The sequence below is a fragment of the Sinocyclocheilus rhinocerous genome, unplaced genomic scaffold (genome assembly GCF_001515625.1).
Source record: "Sinocyclocheilus rhinocerous isolate Xijiao unplaced genomic scaffold, SAMN03320098_v1.1 scaffold963, whole genome shotgun sequence".
NCBI lineage: Eukaryota > Metazoa > Chordata > Actinopteri > Cypriniformes > Cyprinidae > Sinocyclocheilus > Sinocyclocheilus rhinocerous.
Window position 1 is genome coordinate 961,736 of NW_015638949.1, and position 17,867 is coordinate 979,602.

At 35.0% G+C, this 17,867-nt stretch overlaps 2 protein-coding genes across 2 annotated transcripts; one reads left to right on the forward strand and one right to left on the reverse strand.

Moving 5' to 3' along the window:
- Positions 1-3,650: 3,650 nt before the first annotated feature.
- Positions 3,651-6,052, forward strand: LOC107750282 (caveolin-3-like). The gene is made up of 2 exons (XM_016565598.1): positions 3,651-3,982; positions 5,325-6,052. The coding sequence occupies exons 1-2, from the start codon at positions 3,872-3,874 to the stop codon at positions 5,664-5,666; spliced, it is 453 nt and encodes a 150-aa protein (XP_016421084.1). The 5' UTR covers positions 3,651-3,871; the 3' UTR covers positions 5,667-6,052.
- A 6,278-nt stretch (positions 6,053-12,330) lies between these two features.
- Positions 12,331-13,421, reverse strand: oxtra (oxytocin receptor a). The gene has a single exon (XM_016565599.1). The coding sequence runs from the start codon at positions 13,290-13,292 to the stop codon at positions 12,348-12,350; it is 945 nt and encodes a 314-aa protein (XP_016421085.1). The 5' UTR covers positions 13,293-13,421; the 3' UTR covers positions 12,331-12,347.
- Positions 13,422-17,867: the final 4,446 nt, after the last annotated feature.

Below are 17,867 nucleotides of genomic sequence, written 5' to 3' on the forward strand. Positions count from 1 at the left end.
CCTCACAGATGAAGAAAAAAAAGCGCATAGGAATCGATAGGCGGAATCAAAATTTTAATTTGACAACAAGTATCCATTCCTGACCTTAAGTATCCGATTCTGGAATCGGAATCGATTTTCGATTCCCAACCCTACTACTTGTAATGTAGGATAAGATTTTTTGTAATAAAGAAGTTGTAAACTGATGAATAAGGCTTACTAAGATAATAATATTAATAGATATAATAATAACAATAACAATAATCTCCAACAATCTATACTGATTTATAATTATTCATAATTTATGTTTTATAACAAATACTTGATGATGCTGAATACTTGCCATGTGTTTGGTAAAAAATATAATAACACACTACATTTATGAAATGGCCTAACAATAACTATTTGAAAAAATATATATATATTTTTTGCATTTAATTTAATTTATAATTTTTTAACGATTACTTGATGATACTGAATATTTGCCATGTGTTTGCTAAAAATATAACAACAAAACACATTTATGAAATGGCCTAACAATAACTATGAAAAACATATGGCTTTTTTGTGCCTTTCATTTAATTTTGGTGATTAGATGCATTAAACTACGTGGTGATTATGCCTCTGAATATTAGAATATTAAACTAAAGGTGAGTAAATTGTGCACATAGTGAACTATTTTTGGGAATATTAGGAATTGTGCACAGCAAGACTCAAAGACAGCAGGAGTTGTACACCATGTAAACATACACACTCATATATGACACATTTTGACCAGGGGTGAAAATGGAATGAATGATATTATAAGAGTGTGCTCTGATAGTGTGCTCTGATTGACAGTTACATGACTAAAAGAAGACTGTAATTTTCGATGCTGGCTTTTTAAACAGATACGATCAGTCTCAAAAAGGCACATTTGCACACCAATAATGCTTGCATCCATCCCATCTACTTTCCTTGTCACCTTTTTAATAGTGGTCATCATTTGTACCATACACTTTATGAGATATTATGTATAAAGATGAGCCTCAATTCCCTGGTTCACGTTTGAGACACCAAAATTGCTGGAAGAGGTGATAAATGACATTTACCAACATTCCTCCAAGCATTTAAGAATGAATAAAATAAAAACAATACGTCTCATGAGGCAAAAGCTGCTCATAGGAGAGTTTATGAATAATCTCATCCTCATGCTAGGCTTCATCTAATCACCTGCTTTAAAAACAGTGCAGTAATTTGCAAATTAAAAACAAATACTTTTAGTTACAGTAGATCTTTACAAGCATGTGCTTTGCATATCAGTATAGTAGCAAGCCAGCTTCTCATTTTGGCTCACATGTTTAAATATTCTTCCGTTTCAAATATCACTCCGGATTTAAATGAGTGCTAGTTAATTTAGTATAGAGTAGAGCCGCCTGTGGATCTATGCTAAGTTAAGACAAGGATGATTCATCCCCACTGTTATAAACGGTCCCACTGATATAAACAGTAGACAGGCATGTCTGGGTGGGGTATTTTTGTGCCTCTCTCCCTCAGGACCTGAACCCATCCCAGCTCACAGAACACTGAAAATATTTCTGTAATTAGCAGAAAGACATCACACACACCTCTGGCACATTTACAGCCCCCTGTTCCTATCTTTGGCACATCTGAGCAAAGAATGTTCAAAACACCTTTTTTTTTTATTCTTCTAGTAGTATTCATTATAAATAGAGTAGACATAACAATGTGATGTATAGCAACGGCAGAATTACGCAAATGCTGAAACTGTTACATAATTAATTAAATCAATGAAACTATGAAAAGTGCACAAAAAAAATTGATTTTACAAAATTGTTTTTTTAAATCCTAATCCCAGAACATAATAAACGTATTTCTGTCTTACTTTTAGCAGACAAATATACCAGTTTAATTTTTTTCATCCTTTTTATTTTATTTTATTTTGTTTGGATTTGATTTGATTTGATTTGAATAAGAAAGAAGGGTCTGTAGATGACATAAGCTGTAAAAGGTTAAAATAATAAAAATTTCTTATGATTTCAAGGAAACATTTGAAATATGTATTGGACATTATTTGAATAGAACAGGGTATTTATACACTGTAACCGATTTTTGTAATTTGAACAGTATTTTACTGTAATATGTACAGTGAGATACTGTAAAATGTGTATACAGTATCTTACTGTAAACAGCAAATGATTATGGGAAAATTTACGGTCACTACTGTATTTCCTCACTACTGTAAATCAATTTACAGTAGTGAACTTGCCCGCGAAAAACTGACCAATGGCAAGGGAGCTCTTTTGTTTGGTGGAAGTGGCCGTAAAAGGACAAAAGAGAAATGCACTGTTAACTCGACAAAAGGTTAGTATATTATTTCTGTTTTATGCAAAACTGCGATATTTTAAGATGTTTTCACTTGTTAACAGCAAACTAACATTATTCATCTTGTCATTTTTCATGTTGGGAGTTGGAGCCTTTTTTTCTGACTGACGGCCGGAATGCCGCCAAAAGGCTGATAACATCGACTGGTGAGTAAGTTAAGGTCACCTATATTGCTCGAAATAAACCTTAGTTAAACCGAGAAACACGTTTGTACGTTCTGCTGCCCTTTAATGCAAGTTAGCTCCTCTGGCGAGTCGTTATTTAACCTTAACAGCGAATTAACGTGAAATACTGAGGTAAAGTGCGTTAGGCAAACCACTGTTTCAGTGGAGATTTTAAACAGTATTTTCTAGTACTTCATTTGTTTGTTATTTTCAGATTTCTAGTCTGGATGTAGTCTGCAACGTCGGAGGTGTATTTTGGATCATATTCTTGTGAATGCCATAGTATCGATGATCACATCAACTGGTAAGTTAATAATGTCAGTTAGCCGAAGTTACCTAACTTAGTTGAACAAAGCGAAGCATAGTACGTTATCTTCTCTACTCTGCCTCTTTATCGCAAGTAAGGTAATTCTCTTCAAATGCTATTTAAGTCAGAAAGTGTGTACCAACGTCGTAGTTAACAAAAATTAAAACCATAAAATAAAAAATAAATGTTTTTATGTGAAATACAATAAATATTAGCTGAAATAAAAATATTACACAATTCTTTTATTTCAGTTAGTGGCTGAGACTTTTCTTATTTTCATTTAATTTTACTTGATGTACTAAAATAACTAAAACTAAAACTGAAATAAAAAAGGAATAAAAACTAAATAGACAATTTAAAAATAATTATAATAATTAAATAAAACTTTAACTGGAATTAAAATGAAGACAGAAAATGTAAAAATGAAAACTAATTCACAATATTAAACAAAAACAGTATCTCAATGATACTAAAATATCACTAAAACAGAATAGTTTAATACAAAAAAAGACACTATGCATTGTAAAAAAAGTACTATATGTCTAACTTCACTTGAGCCTTTGGGCATCAGTTTTCAGAGCAACACTTCACAGTGGAAATTCATGCCAGTGTGCAACTCCTGCCTGGCTGACCCCACAGCCGTGTGTGAAATGTGACACGGCCCTTGGTTTCCCCTTCAAGAGGTGCTTTTACCAAGTGGATGAGTTATGGACTGGCGAGTATGGGCTGTGTGGGCCAGAATAGGTAATGGGTGGGGGTAGAGTAGGGGTAACATACAGTAGGGTGAGACAGTCAGCTTGAGAGAGAGACAGACAGACAGGACCCTTCTTTAGACAGGAGCCCCGGCCGGCGCAGCTGTCCCTAGCATTCCTGGCGTGTTACCAGTCCACAGATTGGAGAATTAAAAGGGACTAGAGACTGTGGGGCCATTCTGACATTTTTCCTTTGGTTGCTGACTTAGTTTGCTTTACTCTTCTTCCTTCGGACACTTCTGCATTACATCAACCCGACCAGTCTTGGGCCAGAGGCCCCCAATATGGCGGACCAGTATAACACCAATGAGGAGAAAATTCTGAAAGATAGTCACACCAAGGAGATTGATTTGATCAACAGGGACCCTAAGCAGATCAATGAAGATGTTGTCAAGGTACGTGTCATTTTTGGTTTTACAGTAGTTCTGGTGTGTTTGGCACTTAAAACCTAGTTGATAATTTCAAATGAAATGCCATTTAAACAAAAAGAAAGAACTTGTTGGTTTTGGAAAGTATTTGCAGAAGCTAATAGCTTGCACAAAAATAAAACTACCTTATTTTTTAAGCCAAAATAGCCCAATAAGCATATACTTGACAGAAATATGTACATATAACTTTATGAGAAACTGATAAAGCATGCAAAATATTCTCTAACTTCCTAAATGGTGGAATCGATACGTGTGGATTGGCGATCTAGTCCTTAGAGACAGACTTGCTTGCGTGTGAACTGCACAACACTTTATGCTGTAGCTACAAGGCATGACCCAAAAATAGCACTAAACCTACTTCATCTGGCAGGACAGGCCATACTATCAGTATTTATAGAAGGAGGTAAAAGGGTGTGTCAGACAGCAAAATGTATTACTTCTTCCCATGTGTTTTAATAATTCGCTATAGATTAGCAGGGGAAATTGTGCAATTTATTTAATTTTGACTATTGAGCTATGTACAAATCATAAATTACAGCCTGGTATTCTTTCTCTTTTGACTGAGTGTAAGATCACTGTTGTGGTTATAGCAACAGAAATCAGAAATCATTCTAATATGCTGATTTGGAGCTCAAAATATTTATTATTATTATTTTTTAGCAGATAATCATATATTATTATTATTATTGAAAGTTTTGCTGCTCTATATTTTATTTATATATTTTTGAAAACCATGATACTTTATAGTTTAGAATTTTTTTGTAACAATGTAAAAAGTATTTCCTGTCACTTTTGCTTTAATGTAATTCTTGCTGAATAAAAGTATGTATGTATGTATTTTGAGTTTTAGATTTCCAATAATCTCTGTCTTATTCAAGAAACTGGGTTTAATTCCAAATGTTGTCAGCGCTATATTATGCTTGTCTTAACTACATTTTTGCATATTTACCAAAGATCAGATTTTTCTGTGTCGGCCCTTAAATAGATGTTACGTAAAGATTTGAAATAACGGTCTGAAATACTTCCTCTTAAATACTCTGCAGTTGTTATGAGATTGAAGCTCAAATAAACAAGGTGCCAGACTGCCTTCTACTGATGGGGGATTTTGATATCAAATGTCACTGTTTGGAGAATTAATCATCATCCATTAGGAGCACAAGCAGAAGAGAACCCATGCCAAATGCCTGCCAAATTACTGATAATGACATTTGTTTGCACAATATACTAATCAGGTTTTGGCAACAAATCTCTGGTTTGGATATTTGTACTAACCAGCAAATGTTGTCTCCCCCCTTAAAAAAAATTCAAGGTGGATTTTGAGGATGTGATAGCCGAGCCCGACGGCACCCACAGTATGGATGGAGTGTGGAAGGCCAGCTACACCACCTTCACCGTCTCCAAGTACTGGTGCTACCGTGTGCTGTCGGCCATCTTTGGCATCCCAGTGGCGCTGCTGTGGGGCTTCTGTTTTGCCTGCATCTCCTTCTGTCACATTTGGGCAGTCATGCCCTGCATTAAGAGCTATCTGATCGAGACCCATTGCCTGAGTCAAATCTACTCTCTCTGCATTCACACCTTCTGTGACCCCTTGTTTGAAGCTCTAGGGAAAATTTTCAGCAGTGTACGGGTGGCATTACGCAAAGAGGTTTAGATTTTCAAAGTTCAAAGTCAAAGTTTTCAATGTTCAGTCCTTGGAGGAAAATGTTTTATTTTACACATATCTAATTTTGGAGTGTGGATTTTGAGGTCCCTAAAAATGAAAAGACCACATGAATAATAGAATACATATTTCCCCTGGATGGTTAATTCTATGCGTTGTTTTTTTCCTCAGTTTATGTTAGAGGCTTTGGGAGCAATTCAGGATTAGGCCACCTGCTTGTTCAGAGAGACATATGATGAAAAGCCTCTCTGACTGACAATGGAGAATACGTCTTATCTGATATCATGGGGTTTCTCTCTTTGAGTTTGACAGATTTAAAATGGGATGTTGCTGAGTGTGGTATTTTTATCATGACAATGTCAGATATGTTCTGTACAACTACTAATTAAACATTTAAATGTAAATAATAGTTGTTTGAATTATGTTTACACACACACACAAATACATTTTATTTTGAGTTAGTGATGAAGATCACACGAGCCATTTGAATTTTTTTATACATTGTATTAAGACAGTTGGGGTAAATGTCCTCTAAAAAGTTAGTTAGGTTCAAAAACTTGGCCTAGAAGTGGGGGGTTTTAAATGAGAATAAAAAAAATTTCTGCTGTGTGTGTGTGTGTGTGTGTGCGTGTGCGCACACAGTAAGTTTGCTACACTACAGCAATTAATTAAACATCAAATTTTACACGGACACTGAATAAGACATTGGAAATAATTTTACCTTTAAACTGATGCCATGAATTCATGATGAAATGCGTTTCATTCTTTCTTTAATTTTATGTTTTTCTAAAACCCATTTCTCCCTTAAATACCAAATGGTTCAGCTGTCCAAAAAATAAATAAAAAAAACATGACTATGCAATTTGATCTATTTGCTTCAACCCCTCACTTTAGTTGGCTTATTATATTCCACTTTTCAACACATTTACTCACAGTCAGACATATCAACACACAATTTATTTCAATAAATAAAAGCTACAGCTACACATGAATGTAAATAGGCAGTATATTTTCCAGGAGGAAACATCTGTAGCTTTTTAAATGGGAAGTAACAAGCATTTCAGTGAATAGTGTATTTAAACCTTGTAAAAAAAATATTTTCTGCTGTTAATACTGCCTTTATCATTTTCTTTATCCTTCTAATCTTGCAGCACTCATAAACAATTATGTGACATTTCTTGTAAACAAGGATATTTTAGAATATTTTATAAAGATGAAGCAACAAACAGGCAGAAATCAGTTTTTCGAGCGATATTAAAGCAGCACTATGTAACTTTTGGCGCTCTAGCGGTTTAATAAACAGAACTGCACACATCGCGCGGAAGAACATTCCAACCGGAGCTACTTCTCTACGTTTATGTCTATGGCGATTCACGCAGGTATGTGTTACTCCGCAGCGGTGACGACCCGAGCTTCTTTAAGCTCTTTTACAAACAAGACAAATTTAGACAGAATAAAATACACATTGTTTGCTAGCTCATAACAATGCTGAAAGATCTGTTAAGCCAGAAAGTAGGAGATGATTGACTGAGGTAAACTCGTTTTGCTTCTATTGTGATTGGGAATCATGGGAAAGATCTCAGGCATGAATAGAAAAGAAAAACCCCTTTAAACCTTATAGTTTTTATAAAATGGTGGCAGCAACAGTACACCCTACTGTTCAAAAGTGTGCAGTCATAAAATTTATGTATTTATTTTTTGAAAGAGATGAATATTTTTATTCAACAAGGACACATTATATTGATCAAAAGTGACAGTAAAGACATGTATAATGTTATAAAGATTTATTTAGCAGCACAGCTGATCATGTGACACTGAAGACTGGAGTAATGGTTGCTGAAAATTCAGCTTTAGCATCACAGGAATAATTTACACTTTGATACAATATTACTGTTCTATACTGTATTTTTCATCAAATTAATGCAGCCTTGGTGAGCATGAGACACCCCAAACTTTCAAGCGGTGGTGTAGCCTACTGTAATGACATCAACGATCAATGAATAGTATTTTGTTATTATTAATAATTTTTTAAAAATTCAACTAAAGTGTGCGGTCCATAAAAATAAACCGCAGTTACAGGTGTAGGTGTATCAACATCTGATTTGAAAGCAGCTCTTCCAGTCAGAACTTTAAAAACTGTTTAAATAAATAGTTTTTAATCCTTTTACTAAAAATGTCTCAATTATCCCTTCTAATGAACCAAACTAAGACACAAACTGACAATCCATGTCCTGGGATTTACACTTGAGAAAAAATATCTAAAACCCGCACCTCAAAATGCACAGAAAACCAGTACAAAAATCTGAGCACTAACATGACATGAATCACCATTAGAATACTGACAAGACTTTGCAATGCATTGCAACTTGGGTACTTAAATACTATTGTTAATGTCCAAAGAAGAAATGAGAATCAGGTGATGGTAATCAAAAGACTCATTAGTATTCTGGTGGTGAGATGACGTGTACTGCGATTAAACGTGACATGTCTATATGGGTCTATATGGTCTATATATATCTCACTCTGACAAAAGGATGATGCATGAGGGTAAAAAAGAAGAATCTGATACATGAACCATGAACCCATCTGAGCCCTTTCCCCAAACTCTTTCTGAAAGTACACTGTGGTGAATTTTAAAAAGACGGGACTGTGTCAGGAATAGAGAAACAACCAACTCATGCTTGTTGGGCTACGTACCCTAAACAAATGGTGGAAAAAACATCCAAAGGAAGAAATATCTTGGAGATCGACTATGCTGGGTTTTTTTTTTTTCGGAGCAAACAAGAAGGTGAGAACATCTTAAAACATAGTTTATAAACTATGAAACCACACATTCCTGTGCATTTGTGTGCCAACAGAGGGCTAGAACTAATTCCCAACATTCAACAAACAACCATCACAGATTTAAACAAGACCAACCTAGTAACCTAAAAGCAAACTTGGCAACTAAATAATATACAGTGATCAAAAAAAGTTCAAGATCCAAACAGGTTGACGGGAACTTGTTCAGTGTACGTTTCTGTGCATTTGTGTGGTCATGTGCATCAAACCTCCAGACATAACGTTTCTGCGTTTGATTCTGTAGTCTCTCAGAGAAAAGGAAATTGAATTTAGAAATGAAGGAGTAAGCAACAAACCCAGATGGGGCTTCGGTCAAGTGTATTGCTTTTCTGTTTGCTACCTCCTATTTGTGCTGAGCTCATAGGCATCAGAGAAAACTGGGCAAGCACATCTCTGTACCATCGGCAGTTGGATCGATGAACAGAGAGAGAATGAAAGAGAAGATTCTTTAATATGAAGCTCTGAAAAAGAGTTTCCAGGCTGCAGAAGATAAAAAAAAACAAGTGCTTTAGATATTCAGCACACTTCAAGTACGATTCACAGAATATTTTTAGATGGATGCAAAGCTAGAAGATGATCTATTTTAGCACATTTTTTTCCATCAGGCTAAAAATTATTACAGTATTAAAATACACTACGGTTCAAAAGTCTGTATGTTTTTAAAATACGTTTCTTATGCTTACCAACGGTGTATTTAGTTGAACAAAAATACAGTAAAAATAGTAATCTTGTGAAATATTTTTACAATTTAATATAACTTTTTTATTTTAATAAATTATAAAATATAATTTATTCCTGTGATGGCAAAGCTGAATTTTCAGCAGTCATTACTCCAGTCTTCAGTGTCACATGCTTTTTCAGAAATCATTCTAATATGCTGATTTGGTGCTCAAGAAACATTACTTCTTATTATTAGTATATATAGCAAACAATTGTGCATGTTAATAATATATTTTTGTGGAAACTGTAATAATTTTTTTTAGGATTCTTTGATGGAATGAAATTTTAACAGCATTTATTAGATTTTTTTTTGTGACTCTAAAAGTCTTGTTAATTTTGATAAAAGTATTAATAAAAAGTATTAATGTCTTTAAAAAAAATCATACTGACCACAAACTTTAGAAAGATAGTGTACAGTATATTTACAAAATTAAAGATAAAATGTCCTTGCAACGCAACTCTTTATTTTAGGAGCACTACAGTTCAGTGAGTGTCAATTGTCCAAATGTTTATCTGATTTGGACATTTCTGCAAAGATTTTTACTGTTCAAAAAAATGAGAAATGCTTAGTGGAAAGCTGTTTTTCTATTGTAATTCCAGTAAGTGTCATGGAGATGAGACCAAACTAACGGCCAAACCTGCAATGACATTGCCAAACCCAACATTAGTCTCAATATAAAGCAACCACACATAAATTCAACTAGAAGACACCGTTTTCAGCTGTCATTTAATCCTATCAGAGCTGCAGCTGAGATTTGAGCACATCAGATCATCAGTGTTTTCAAACTCATCCCTTAGCATCAGCCAAAAGAAACGGCTCTTATTTCACACATTCGGAGAAATGTCTAGTAACTGCATTCCACTATGACTGTGTCAGCCACTGCTGATGCATAAATGTGTTCAGTGTTGTCCTAATATTTAGACTGTGTGAATGTTTTGCTGAACTTGCCATAATGTGTGGATATTTTGTATGGTGGAGGTCATGATACGAGTGAGTGTCTCTGGGTCTGATAATATTTCATCTTTGTCTCTGAAGTGTGCAACATGTGACCTTACCTTACTCTTTTTATTGCCGCAAGACAAACATGGTAAAACTCATGGCAAGAACATTGTTCACTGACATTTTCTTTCAAACACACAAGAGTAGCCATGCAGTACCCTTAACGTTTTGGTAAGCTGATAAGTTTCAGGGTTTCTGAATGTTTCTTGTCTACTGAAAACCTGGACTTTTGTGTGCATGTAAAAACAAAATGAATATTTGTATAACAATTTGTCGAGCACACGATTTCATCATATGTAATATTAATGTCTTATAGCATTCTTTTACATATTCAAAACAACAGTTATTTATCATCAATTCTCCCTGGGTTTGTTTGGGTTGGTGATTTCTCATACCACAGACGGTCATGATTTAAGTGTTGCAGCTCTGCTGAATATTAATGTTTCCCTGAGGCTGGTCTTTATGGCTCCGCCGTTTTTTAGCAGACTACATCTGTAGTGATTTAAAAGTAAGATGCCCATCACAGCAATCCTAGTTCTGTACTGGCAAAACCTTCTTATCAGAAGAATTACAATATATCAAAACCAGCTTCTTTTCTCGAGTCTTTGAAAGAATGCAATGTCATGGTCAGAAACCATCTCACATGATTCTGAAACTCATTAGGCTACCTTCTTGAATTTGTTCAAATCTTATCTGATAATTGTATTTTCAACTGTAGCCTATACTTTTTGGACATGCAAAAAGCATTCCATGTTCAAATATGTTAGCTGAAAATACATTTATCATTCTAGAAAAAAAACGGGAAGAAGGGAAGCATTGTGACATCGGTATACAGGACTGAAAACACTATCATACATGAACACCATCCTGCTGAGGTGACAGTAGAACCTTACATTTTTAAAATACACAGCCTTCAGATTTCATGTTTGAGGTATGACTGATTTAATTTGTCTTGGAACAAAATAGGAAGCCTCTTTAAGTAAAGTTACATATCTTAATCATTAATCGAAAACCACCATCCTCGAGGGAACTTCTGAGTGAACTCACCACAGTCTTCTGGGTTGGCTTACAAACTGATGTCATAACTGAGCCTACTGATATCTACATTTTGTTTAATTAGAGGGGTGCTTTAATATAAGTTTCAGAATAATAAGGCTATAAAAAATATTTTTGAAAGTTCTTTATTTGATCTGGTTTTTGTTTATTGACTGATATTTAGCAATATTCATGTCCTTTTTTATTTTATTTTAATTTCCCATGATTTAGGCCTAGTATATGTAAACATCGTGTTCATGATTTAATGAAAATGTAAATTAAAAAAAATATATATTAACACTCTTTCCATTAAAAAGTTGCATATTTTAAAACAATATCACCAATCTTCAGATTATAAAACAGCACTTGCTGTTTAATAATTTAGATAAGCCTTAAAAGGTATGCCTTTTAAAAATGTTTTTACATTTAAAACACTGGCTTGGCTGGCTTTTCCATTTGTTGACATAACATGTTTAGATTCAGATGGTAAATATTATAAATTAAGCTGGGTGTCCACCTTAGAGATAACCACCATATTTATAATGAAACCATCATATGTCATATACATATGATATTATAATATCATATGATTTTAATCAAATCATATAATAAAATGACATTTATTGTTACTACTGTAACGCTATATTAAACTAAAATAAATGATTTTATTGATCAAAATAATCAGAAAATAGTACAAACTTTGCCAAAGTGATTGTTTTGGACAAGTATTAACTTATTTGTATAAATTTGTATAAATACTTTGTGTTTTACCCCGTGTTTGGTGTAAAAGGCCCACCTGGTCACCTCATATAAGATTTTTAAACAAAACAACCCATTTATGATTTATTTTCACACAAAATCTGTTGCTCCATCAATGTTCAATAAAAACTTTTTTTTTTCTGCAATCATACAAAAACTTGAAAACCTTTTTGTAACTGCCACCAAAATATAAATGGAGTCAAAAATCCCCAACTAATTATTAATCTTTGCCTCATGGATGCCACAAACTACACTAAAGTTAACAATCACCCCTGTGCTCAATACCCATTTCGAATGGCACGTGCGTAAAATGTTAATCAAACTTTTAAAAGAAACTCACCTTCCCTTGGTGCTTCGGGATCCCATGCTGACCACATCTGTACGGAGAAAAACGGAGTCCAGCACACTATATAAGCCAGTACGATAACAAAGGTCATTTTAACGGTGGTGATTTTGGCCTTGGAAATGAGTTTGACACTGCTGACCCGCGCGAGCGCGCTGCCTTTCGATGTCTTGGGTGTGAGAGTGATACACTGGTCCTTCTTAGTCTTCCTTTTAAAGTTTTGCCATATTTTAAAACTTATCAGTCCGTAGCAGACGCTCAGAATGGCCACTGGTATGATGTATATTGTCAGACTAATCCACGTGATGTAGGCTTTCGCTCCCCACGGCTGCACGAAATCTCCCCAGCAATCATATACTCCTGAACCCACCTCCCGCAAGGAAAATATATAAACCTGTGGGATGCTGAAAAGTAAGCTTAGTGCCCAAGAACAAATCACGTAACAGCGGTCCTTTCGCTTGTGTAAAGAACGAAGGGGCTGGCAGATTGCCATACATCTGTCTATGGACATCAGCACCAGCATGTACGTGGAGGCGAACATCCCAACGGTCTGAAGATATTTCACCAACCTGCACAGGATGTCTGGTCCATAAAAGCGAAACGTGATGTCCCAGATGAGTTGAGGAAGTACCTGGAAGACAGCCACGACCAGATCTGCAATGCTGAGGTGCTTCATGAAGTAGTACATGCGAGATTGACTGTGCTTGGCCGTGTGGATTGCAACAAGGACGCAGAGGTTACCAGCGAGTGCCAAGAAGAGCACCAAGGCCAATACAGTGACTTCCACTTTTGCCACCTCTTCGTTCCGCTTCAGCGGGTTCACCGTCTGGTTCACGCCGTAAGTTTCATTGTGGACGCTGGAGTTTCTAGACGACTCATTGAAGGACCATAAGTCTTGATCCTTGAAGATGTCCTCCATGGTGCCAAAAAGCGCACGACTACTTCTCCACAAATGTCAGAGAACTGATTAGCTTTCCTCGGGCATAATCAGCCAGTACATAGATAACCCTTTAACTTAACAGGTGGCACGACAAGGATCTCCAGGAACAGGGAAAGTCCTTTGCTGCTTGGTGGTGATCCCTCAGCTGTTTTTAACCTTTACTGTGAACTATATAAACATAAGCATGGATTTTTTTTTTTTTTGGTAATCCATCACATTTAGCCCTATATTTCATTTATCATGTTTTTTATGAATTATAAATCAAATAGATGCATTAAAGATTCAATTATCCAGTTATTATAAAATATAACTAATTCATTTTTTTTGGAATATTGCAAATATATATTTTTTACATTGTAAATATAATTTTTAATGTGCAAGTACTTACAATTATTATCCATTTCATCAGGTTGTCCAGCTGCTGGCAGAGTAGGTGTAAAGGAGAGTCCTAGAGGTGGAGAAGCTGCTTTGCTCTCACTCAGCCCACACACTGAATGGAGCGCGTCACGATATCAAGCACTTATACGTCTTCTCAATGGTTCTCCCTGCCCTAACTTACCCACGACTTCCACTAGGGGTCCTTGTGCTCTATTGCAAAACAGTAAGTTCCTCTGAAATAGTCTGGATGACATCAAATGTTTTCAGTGTGCTTTCTTGCATGTTGACTGCCTTGTAATCTTTTCTTTTTATTAAGGGACCATTTATGATAAACAAAGCTAATTTTAGTGCAATAAAATAAAACAATTTAAAATGGGAAAATAGTGAAAAATCTTTTTTGTTGTAAAAGAGAGAAAAAATACACAATATCCTTAAACTAAATGCAATTCTGCATGTAGATACTAATATTACTCAGCAGATATCTTTCTCAAGTACATTATCACAACAATATTTGACTAATTCATACAAAATATCAGCCAACACTGTTATCGTTGAATCGTGTTTATCTTTGGTAGCATTTGAGAGGTTGCAGCTCATGTTTTGAATTTCCACCTCAAGATGACTTATTAGTATGCCCCAAAAGGCCTTATCACACTCCATCAATTGAATGCCCGAGTCCTGATCTGCGTCAGCGTTTCTCTGTGGACGCACGCGCTGCATACCAGGGTCAGGAGAAATTCTCAAAGTCAACACACTTCTAAAATAGTGCTAGCCGAGGAAGGACATGAACACTCAATTACAGAAATTATATAAATAACTGATGCGACACAATAACATGTTTTCATAATTTTATAACAGAAAGTAATGCATTGATGAAATTTGTTTTTACATTTTTAAGTATTTTTTCTGAACAAACAAAGAACAAATATTTTTGTGTGTTTTATACATGCAGGTCACATTGTCCTTGAAATATGTTGTTAATCTGTCTGTGATAGTCACATTGGAGAGGATTAAAATATGTGAACTATGGACTATGATAATTCAAAGTTAAGTAGAAAAGGGATTTTATTTTATACAATAACATTACCAAATCATCATTAAACTCTTAAAAATTAAGGCAACCATTTTGGACTCGCCAAACCTTTTCAGTAAACAGAAAGGATTTTTTTCTTAGTGTGATGAACATTTTAATAAACTTTTCCATTATAAATAACCTTTTGTGCAATAAAACAGTTCTGTGCATATTTAAGGGTTAGTTCTGTCACAATTTACTCACCCTCAAGTCAGGTTGTTCCAAAACCTGTATGACTTTCTTTCTTCTGTTGAACATAAAAGAAGATATTTTGTGGGTAACCAAACAGTTGCTGGTCTCCAAAGTATGAATATATATATATATGTATATATGTATATGGAAGTCAATGGGGACCAGCAACTGTTCGGTTACCAAAATATATATGGAAAATATGCATAAAAATCAGTTCAGTTGCCTCATATAGCAAGTAGGTTCAAAGAATCCTTGTCACAGTGCTGACAGAAATCTGTCAGTACTGTGTCACTGTGTCAAAATTACAGCTGTCAGTGGCATCTCTAGTTAAATTTCAAGATGCTTCCTGCTGCACATTGGCAAAGCCAGGTAGCCTCTGAATGGGGTTCACACGTCAACTTCAATTTTAAGACAAATTTATCCAAACAGTGCTGACAGAAATCTTGCTGAGACCACGAAGAGCTGTAAATTACAGCTGTCAGTGGCATCTCTAGTTAAATCTCAAGATGCTTCCTGCTGCACATTGGCAAAGCCAGGTAGCCTCTGAATGGGGTTCACACGTCAACTTCAATTTTAAGACAAATTTATCCAAACAGCTCTTGTGGAATTACATGCACAGATTATCAAGCTTGAGAAAATGATTTTAACAAGTCCATGTCATGCTCATAGAGAATTGAAGCGAGCAGGCCCAGCTTCCTGGCATGCACTAAGGCTCATAATTGGAGTAATAATACCATCTCTACCACAGAGGTGTCCTAAAATCTCATTGCCACCAAAGAGGGGCTTAGAATATGACTGCAGTCACCTTAGGTAATCACTGTTTTGAGCTTCAAAAACAGTCTGGCTACTTCTACAGAAAATAGCAGGACCTGGCTAACCCTATAGGAGATGTATTCTTCTGACTGTGCTGTTAATTTACAACAAAGCTCACTCATTATTCTCAGCGCTAGCAGTGGCGGAAGGGAACAGGTCTGGATTTCTTCTAGAAACTTTAAACACGTTCAATCAACTTTGAGCTTGAGGTAAAAAGCGTCATTTCTGCTCATCAAAGATGTTCTAAGTGGCTTTAAAGCTGTGAAAAAATGTTTTTGTATGTATAATAATAATACTAAAAAACCAAATCATTATTTTTACAGCACGTCTCCCATATCTGCATTATGATTTGAGTAAGCCTGGTTTTCATTATCATCCCTGGCACAACTCCACCATAATTTGATTTTTAAATTTCATTCCCTTTGGCAAGTGCAATTGGTTAATACAAAAACAATGCTATGAAAGTATCTGGAAATGGTCAACCGTCCCATAAAAAAAAAAAATAAATGGAAAAATGAATCAAATTAAACAGAAATTAAGTTGCACAGGCCATGGGGTTGATTATTTGTAAAATCTGTAGTTTGTGCTGTACAAAATACAACCCAGATGAAATAAAGTGAGAAAGAAATATTCTTTAATTGAATATACATAACACAACTTTAATGAGGATGTCTGACTATGCGATGAACTCACATGGTGGCACTAGAAGATATTGCTACAATAATTTAATGCAAAAGTTATGCACATACCATTAATATATAATGAACTGAATTGTCACAATCACTGTTAATTCAAGAGAGTGTGTATACACTAATGTTAAAAAGTGTGTGGTCATTGTTTTTGTGGTTAATGTTTTTGAAAAAAGTCTCTTATATTCACCAAGACTACATTTATTTAATAAAAACATAGCTGAAATAGTAATATTGTAATATTAGCATTTTCAGCAGCCATCCCATGTGAAAGAAAGAGTGTGCCCTGAAGGTATAATGGTGTTTTGGTAATCAACCACTAAATGACACAGACGTCAAAGAAAGGTAAATATTGTTATACATAAGATTGGTTCAAAGTCAACCTTGCAGCCACTGGAAACCAAGTTACTCCTGATGAGTGGTTGGCCTTTTATTGATCATTGCTACATAGTCGATAGCCATTTGTGAGTGTGAATGTGTCTGTTTTATATCAACATAATCATAATATACAGAGCATGTTTCAAGGGCTACTACGTGTATCATTCACAGACAAAAAATATTTACGTCTATGATATTACATTGCACATTAAGAGATCTGATGTACATTTTAAATGGGTACATTGTTTATCTGATAATAAACTGAATACACAGTATGAAATTAAATCAAGTCAGTGAAGGGTAGTCTGATTTTGTATTTACCTTCACACAGACAGATGTGTGCACACGGCGAAAGAGAGAGAGAAAGACAGAGGACAAAGACACAAAACAGGATAGAGAGAAAACATTACAGCTCACGCTATCTAAATGCAGCAGTGTACAGTGAAAATGCAGAACTGGCCTTGATATCAAAGCTAAAGATGAAGGCTACAGATGGGATTTCCATTTTTCATAATGTAAAAAAATGCTTCAAATTGTCTTTGTGTTGATTCTATATTTAGAGTTAGTGGGATCAGAATCACAATAACAGTTTGTATAATTATATTATAATAATGCTTAAAAAACCTCACACGTTCCTACTGTCTATGTATGTGTGAGTTTTTTAAGCATTATTATAACATGCTTGGAAAAAGGAGATGAGCAATGTGGCTGTAGAATATTTCCATTTCCACTTGGCCAGAACGTTTTCTATTGGGCAGACACATTTGACCAGTGCAGATCCAGATTTGAATGGTAAATGATTCACATATGTTGTAGGATATTTTGTACTGTTGACAAAAACTAAGAAAGAAATTAACAAACCATGCATTACACATAATGGTGATCTGATGATAGATTTGACTGATCTAAGCACTGAAAATATGCAGTTTTCTCCACACTAAAGATGATTCAGATGTTATTTGACAAACTCACCCATTATAGAATGCAAAACCTTTTTAAGAAATATGATGAGATTTGTTTTAGTGAGGAATA